The following is a 7,154-nucleotide window of genomic DNA, read 5'->3' on the forward strand; positions in this document are numbered from 1 at the left end:
TTAGAAAGAGTACTATTAGATCAGATTTCCTCTTTCTGATCCCCAAAGAAAGGTCTGATGCTCCGGTTGGTAGTAGCTACTTGCCTTCCCTCCATAAGGTCTTTCCTCGTGGTGACTATAGAAGATGGTAAAGCTAAGCTCGGTCGCTCTCAAAAAAAGAAAAAGAAAAAGTAGTGAAAAACAAAAGAAGAAATGTGTTGAAGACTTGATGAAGTCTTATGTACCAAAAGTAGTGCAAATTCTCATATTAAAAAAAAAAAAAAAAAAATTGCCGAAGACTTGAAGACTTGAAGTCTAGTTTTCTTTTTCTTTTTTTGAGCAAAGAAGTCTTGTTTTCTTATGTACCGAGAGTAGTGCATACTCATATAGAAAGGAAAACAAAAAAGACTAATTAATATTAAATTGACATTTTAATACACCTGCAATTTTTTTCATCTGGTGTTTCAATTCTCAACCACTCCCACATGATAACAAACTGGCCCTTCTTTGGAAGCGATGACTTTGACCGACAAGGGTAACCAACAAACTAAGAGCAAATAAACGTTGTAATACTTCACACCGCTGCAAAAATAACAAAACCAACATTCTCTTTTTTCCTCCGCAACAGAAGCAGGAGATGACGGAGTTGGCCTTATCCATTGCAGAAAATGTCATCAAGAAGCTAGGATCCCTTGCTTACCAAGAAATTTGCATGTCACAGGACATTGCAAGCAATCTGACAAAGTTTCAGCTCACCATGTCCACCATTCAAGCCGTGTTGATGGATGCCGAGGAGAAGCAAGTCAGAAATCGAGCCCTAAGTGTTTGGCTAGAGCAACTCAAAGATGTCTTTTATGATGCCATTGATGTGCTGGATGAATTCGAGTGTGAAGATCTACGAAGGAAAGTGGTGGAAACATATGGAAACACAAGCGAACAGGTACTTCACTCTGTTTTGCAATCTTCTTTTAACCCTCTTGGCTTTCGTTTTAAAATGGGTCATAGAATCAAAAAGATCATAGAGAGGTTAGAAGAGATAGCAAAGGTTAGAGCTCAGTTTTATCTTAATGAGCGACTTGATGATAAGAGTATTGGGCACAGGGAGAGGGAGATGACCCATTCCTTTCTTTGTGATTCTAATGTTATTGGGAGGGCTGATGATAAGCAAAAGATAGTGGATCTTTTGATGCGCCCAAATGAAGATAATAATGCATTTGTGATTGCTATAGTGGGCATCGGAGGGATGGGCAAGACAACACTTGCTCAGTGGGTGTATAATGATGAAAGGATTGCTAGAAATTTTGACACTAGAATATGGGTATGTGTGTCAGACGACTTTAATATTTTAAAACTGGCAAAAGAAATCCTTAAATGCGCAGGTGGTAGAATTAGTGAAAACATGACTATGGATGAAGTGCAAGTCAGTTTACGAAACACATTGAACGAGAAAAACTTCTTCATCGTGTTGGATGATGTTTGGAATGATGATCGTAGTAAATGGATTGATCTAAAGAATTTGTTAATAGGAGGTGCCAAAAGAAGTAAAATTGTTGTCACTACACGGATTCAAGAAGTTGCCTTAATGATGGCTTCTGGACCCATCCACAACTTGAAAGGTCTTTCGGAGGACGATTGCCTGTCCTTATTCTTAATGTGGGCATTCAAGGAAGGAGAGAAGCAACAATATCCAACACTAATTGAGATTGGAAAAGAAATCGTGACAAAAAGTAAAGGCGTTCCTTTAGCTGTAAAAACTTTAGGAGGCTTACTTTATTCAAAATTTGATGATCGTGATTGGATTTTTATAAGGGATAATGAAATATGGAAATTGGAGCAAAAGGAAAATGATATTTTACCTGCCTTAAGATTGAGTTACGATCAATTGCCATCAAGCTTAAAACAATGTTTTGCTTATTGCTCGTTATATCCAAAGGATCATATCTATTTTAGTGACGAGTTGATTCAATCTTGGATGGCTAATAGTCTTCTCCATAACTCCAACAAAAATCCTCAAGAATTGGAAGATATTGGCCTACAATATGTAAAAGAGTTATTTTCAAGATCTCTCTTTCAAGAATTTAGTGATTTTGGTTACTGTTATATCTTTAAAATGCATGATTTAGTTCATGATCTTTCATTATATGTTGCACAAAGTGATCATTGCTTAGTTGAAAACACTAATAACCGGAAAAATTATGAGAAGGTTAGGCACGTGTCGATTTTGGACTATAATTTGGGTGCTAATGAACTGACAACATTTTTACACAAGTTGAACAATGGTGCACGAACGATTATTTTCCGAAATGAAGATGTAGACCCTATTAATGTTAATGAATCCTTTTTTAAAACATGCATTTCAAGATTTAAGTACCTGCGGTTGCTAGATTTGAGGTTTTTAAGATTTGAGGTGTTGCCAAGCTCCATTGGTAGTTTGAAGCATTTGAGGTATCTTCGCTTAAGGCGTAATAAGCAGATAAAAAAATTGCCCAACTCCATTTGTGACATGCAAAATTTGGAAACTTTGATACTTGATGGATGTGGAGGGCTTGAAGAGTTGCCAAGAGATATAAGGAAGATGATCAGTCTCAGATATTTGTGGATAACCACAAAACAATCACGTTTGCTAGAAAATGGAATTGAGTGTCTATATTCTCTTCGAACTATGGTCTTCTACAAATGTCTCAAATTGGAGTCTTTACCTGAAGGGATTCAATGCCTCACATCTCTACGTAGGTTGGAGTTCACGTCTTGTGAAAGCTTGATGTCTTTGCCACGTGGTCTGAAATATCTAATTGAGTTAGAAAGCCTCATAATCTTTGATTGTGGAAAGCTTAATTTGATGGAAGGGGAAGACTACCCAACGAGCCTTCGATCACTTCGAATTGGCTCTTTGCCACAACTAGTGGCTCTGCCCCAATGGCTCATAAGATTTGGCAACACATTACAGGTCTTAATTATTCATTTTTTTGAGAACTTGGAGGCATTACCAGAGTGGTTCCCATATCTCATTTCCCTTCGAAAACTTGTGATTTGGGCCTGCCCAAAATTATCGTCTTTGCCTGAGAGAATGGATTGCCTCACTTCCCTAAAAGAACTAGAGATTGGATATTGTCTTCAATTGAGCAGAAATTGCAAGCGAGATGTTGGCAAGGATTGGCCCAAGATAGCACACGTTCCTCTTCTTAAAATTGTTTGAATTATTAGGTAAGGGTTTATTCTTTTTTTCTTCTTTTATTTAGGCTCTATCTTTTAATCTCATCAAGTTTCTTCTTCTTTCTTTTGTTGAACATTTAATGTTGATAACTAATTGATTTTTTTTTTTTTTTTTTTTTTTTTTGAGAAACAAACACACCTACATACACAAAATGTTCACCACAAAACCCACTTAAAAGTCATGGTCTAAATAGAAAAATCTTTTTTTAGTGAGTAATTTTTTTATTTTTAAAAGTAGTACATATAATTAATCAAGAATGGATGCAATTAATGATTAACTAGTAATTTGCCCATGCGATGCACAGATAATGTTGTAATTTTTTATGTAAGATGGTTTTGAAGAATATTGTATAAGTATTATAGCATAATTGTTATAGAACTTTATTTGTAATGAGTTCATCATAAAAAGTAACAATTATAAATTGTACACACATATCCATTATAATTATTTAATTGAAGTGTTGAGAAAAAAAAAAAAAAAAAAACTTTGGAGGAATATTATAGAATAAAAGTTGATGTAAAATTTGTCATTCTCTTTCTCCTTAATTCTAAAACAAAATACATATTCTAAACACCTATAGTCAATCACATTATTTACAAAACTCATAAATCCACAACGTTCGACCTTAACATCAGAATTGTAATTGTCATTGTCATTTAATATAAAATGCAAATCCCCCTTCCTTGGTTGTAGCCAACTCATACGGGGTAGGATTAGATAAAACAACAATGTTAGGGCTCGAAAGATTGAAGGTAAATGACATCGTTTTTTGGTCTGTGTATTTGACATAGGATGGTCTGAAGGGTTATGGGTAATTATATATAAAGGGATAGAAGTGCAAGGAGTGAAAATAGTGAATTAAAATGCAAAGAGGTTTGTGGTATGTGTGAGGGATGAAAAGTCTTGAAATATTGAACTAAATATACAAAGAATATTTATTTTTTAATTAGAAAAGTTTTGAACCATTGAACCAAATGAAACAAGAAGTCTATATTTAATTTGTTCTTAACTTGAGAATATTTCAATTCTTTTTGCATAAAATGCACCACTTGGTAGAATCTTATACTTTTCCATATGAGGTCTCTGCTTTTGTATATATATTGATATTGATGATAATTGATGTGTGTGACATTTTCTAATTTTTTTCTCATTCCCAATTTAATACAGATTTTTTTTTTTTTTTTTTTTTTTTTGAAAAAGAGGGTAAGATATGAAATGAGAGAGTCTAGAGAAAATAAAAGGGTAGAGAGAAAATCAAATATAACTTTTGGAATATTAAATGTATGAGAAAACAGGTTTTATCAGTATGGTTCTTCAGCATAGTGCACCACACTGTCCGGTTTTAAATTGTCTATATGCTTTGTTCTGATTGCACAAAACCTTCATTAGCTAGCTAAGCTCATGTATGTACTGATTAATAGAAGTGTAGAAGGAACGTACATCATACAATTTTATGTTCGGAGTGGAAAAGATTGTTCCAAGTTTACAAAAAAAATTGTAGTACCTAAAGATTTGAGAGAAACATTGCTTAGTAACAGTAGCTTTTTCTTCAATTTCTAATTATCTAACGATTTTGTGGTATCAAACATTGCAGCTATATATCAATTCAGCCTCGATCGCATCAAGGAAAGTCTCAACCTAGTTCAGTGCATAGATTTGTGTTTTTCTTATGTTGTAAATAGTTAAAATAAAGCTTTGGTGTAAATTAAGTGTTGCCATGGTACATGGAGTGATGTGTATATGGCCTGTTTGGATTATTGCTGAAAACTGAAAACACTGTAACAAAATAATTTTTAAATATGTGAATAATGCCATGGGATCCAATTTTAAAGAAAAATTTGCTGAAAAAAATACTTGCGAATTCCATGAACAGTGCACGGGACCCACATATTTAAAACACAACCGCAGACATGGTGGATTTCATTGCAATCCAAACTCACACTCTAAATTCATGATTTCACGTGTATTTTCATATGTATATTGTTTCAATAATCTGCATCATGTATGACTGATTGTTTTCTCTCTCTCTCTTAGTGCTAGAATTACTTGAATGAAGCTTTTGTTGTGCTTTATATGTTTATTCAAAACGTTATATTCAAATTTGTGGATGTCCATTCAGCAAAAAAGAAATTTGTGGATGTCCGTATGGCATTGGGAACTTGGAAATCCAACATAGTGAAAAGCTTATTTGATTGAAGTGAAAGACTACCAAGACCTATGGTTGTGCCATCAATTGAAGCTTCCCAACATTGTCATATTTGTCATTTTATTCCCTTCATAAGAGGACTGAAGAGTGAAGACTGAATTGATAATGCCAAAGGAGATATTGGCGGTGAGTATTGTTTGTAATTGACAACTATATTATACTATCATGGAATATTTGAGCTCCATAGTTTTCTCGGATTTTTATATAATTTTGAATATATTTGGCTCCTCTAGTTTCTAAAGTGACTAGGGTTTTCGTGGGAGATCGTTTCATCTTGATAAAGGGAATTCCTTACTTTGGTACAGACTCTAGTGACATGGTCTTAACTTTGTTAGAGATTATATTAGACATATTAGCTCAATATAATAGGCCCAAGTTCATACATACTTGTACTAGTAGTCTAGGGTTTAGTTGCCTATATATACCCATGTTATGGTTCATTGTAACACATGTTTTGTACTATACTCTTACATAATAAAGATGTAACCCTTAAGGGTTTCCTCCGTGGACGTAGGTCGACAAGGCTGAACCACGTAACCCTTATGTTCTCGGTGTTCCTAGTGTTCCTATTCTATTCTATGCTTCTCTTTCTACATCCACTTTAACATATATAACATGGTATAACAAATCGCGCTACTAATATATTTAACATGGTATCAAAGCCAAACTTTGTTCTTGGCATTAAACAAAATATCTTTGCACATCAAGAAGTTTCCCACGTGCACAACATAGATCTACCTCTATCACAGCCACTTGCCTTGTTGCCCCTATAGATCTGGACTCCACAGAATCAGGCGACCGCTATCGCTCACACTTGTGTCTAAGATCCATAAGCTAAGCAAGCCATGTTTATCAAACCTCAGATCGATGCCAAACGAGCCTTCGCTTGATGAAACCAACCACACAGACGTGCTCCACAACCTCCCACAACCAAAACCTAGGAACCCGGTCTCCACACGTGTTGAAGAATCCTTGCTAATGTCATTTGACATCTTTCGACGACGTCTTCAAGCCACATTAGCAAACACGCAAGCAATGCCTATAGGAGCAACAAGAGGAGTGTATGCCTCAGCTGAGTGGACCGGGGCAGAGAAGGGAAGTTGGAGTTGCCACCTAGTTTAAGTCTAGGAACCATATATATAGTGCCCTTTCGTGGAAGGACTGATCTTACTACCAGAGGATGAGTTTGGAGTTTAGGTACGACTTGGGAAGGTATTAGGCACCCAAGACCGCCCAACCCGTGAGTCGGCTTCTACTCATTGTGTCTTACGTCTTAATCTTGTTAAAGGCATGTTCGATATTGCATTCTAAACTCTCTCTCTCTCTCTCTCTCTCTCTCTCTCTATCTCTCTCTCTCTCTCTCACACACACACACACAAGCATTCATCTAAGCATACAACATGGCATTTTCATCCTAAAAACCATAACATACATCTATCATGTAATATCAGCACATCTCAAACCCTAGCATGCTCCTATCAAACATCTCATCACATATGGCATCATATCATGGTCAAGGCAGAACATAGACATAGCAGCAAACAAACAAACATATATCATATCCAAAACAGAAACATAGGCATGTTAAGATCAAACAAACATATGATCATATCCAATACTTTCATGTTCATCAAGGCAAGATTAAAATCAAATCTCCAAACAAATGCCTGTTCATATAAAGGCATGCCTTACCATACTTACCTTACCGCACCACAGCACCTATGCATCAATGCATGGTTATATCGTATGCATGTT

At 35.5% G+C, this 7,154-nt stretch overlaps 1 protein-coding gene across 3 annotated transcripts; it reads left to right on the plus strand.

Annotated features, from left to right (window-relative positions):
• Positions 1–359: 359 nt before the first annotated feature.
• LOC115975721 (putative disease resistance protein RGA3) lies at positions 360–5,661 on the plus strand. Of its 3 annotated transcripts, XM_031096622.1 has the most exons (3): positions 360–514; positions 608–3,183; positions 4,788–4,942. In XM_031096622.1, exon 2 carries the CDS (start codon positions 617–619, stop codon positions 3,173–3,175), a length of 2,559 nt encoding a protein of 852 aa, XP_030952482.1. In that variant the 5' UTR covers positions 360–514; positions 608–616; the 3' UTR covers positions 3,176–3,183; positions 4,788–4,942. The 3 variants fall into 3 exon arrangements, with proteins under 3 accessions (XP_030952482.1, XP_030952481.1, XP_030952479.1); XM_031096621.1 differs by lacking the exon at positions 4,788–4,942 and adding an exon at positions 5,313–5,661 and having other exon boundaries at positions 360–3,183; XM_031096619.1 differs by having other exon boundaries at positions 360–3,183.
• The last annotated feature ends 1,493 nt before the right edge of the window (positions 5,662–7,154 follow it).

The sequence above is a fragment of the Quercus lobata genome, chromosome 2 (assembly GCF_001633185.2).
Source record: "Quercus lobata isolate SW786 chromosome 2, ValleyOak3.0 Primary Assembly, whole genome shotgun sequence".
NCBI lineage: Eukaryota > Viridiplantae > Streptophyta > Magnoliopsida > Fagales > Fagaceae > Quercus > Quercus lobata.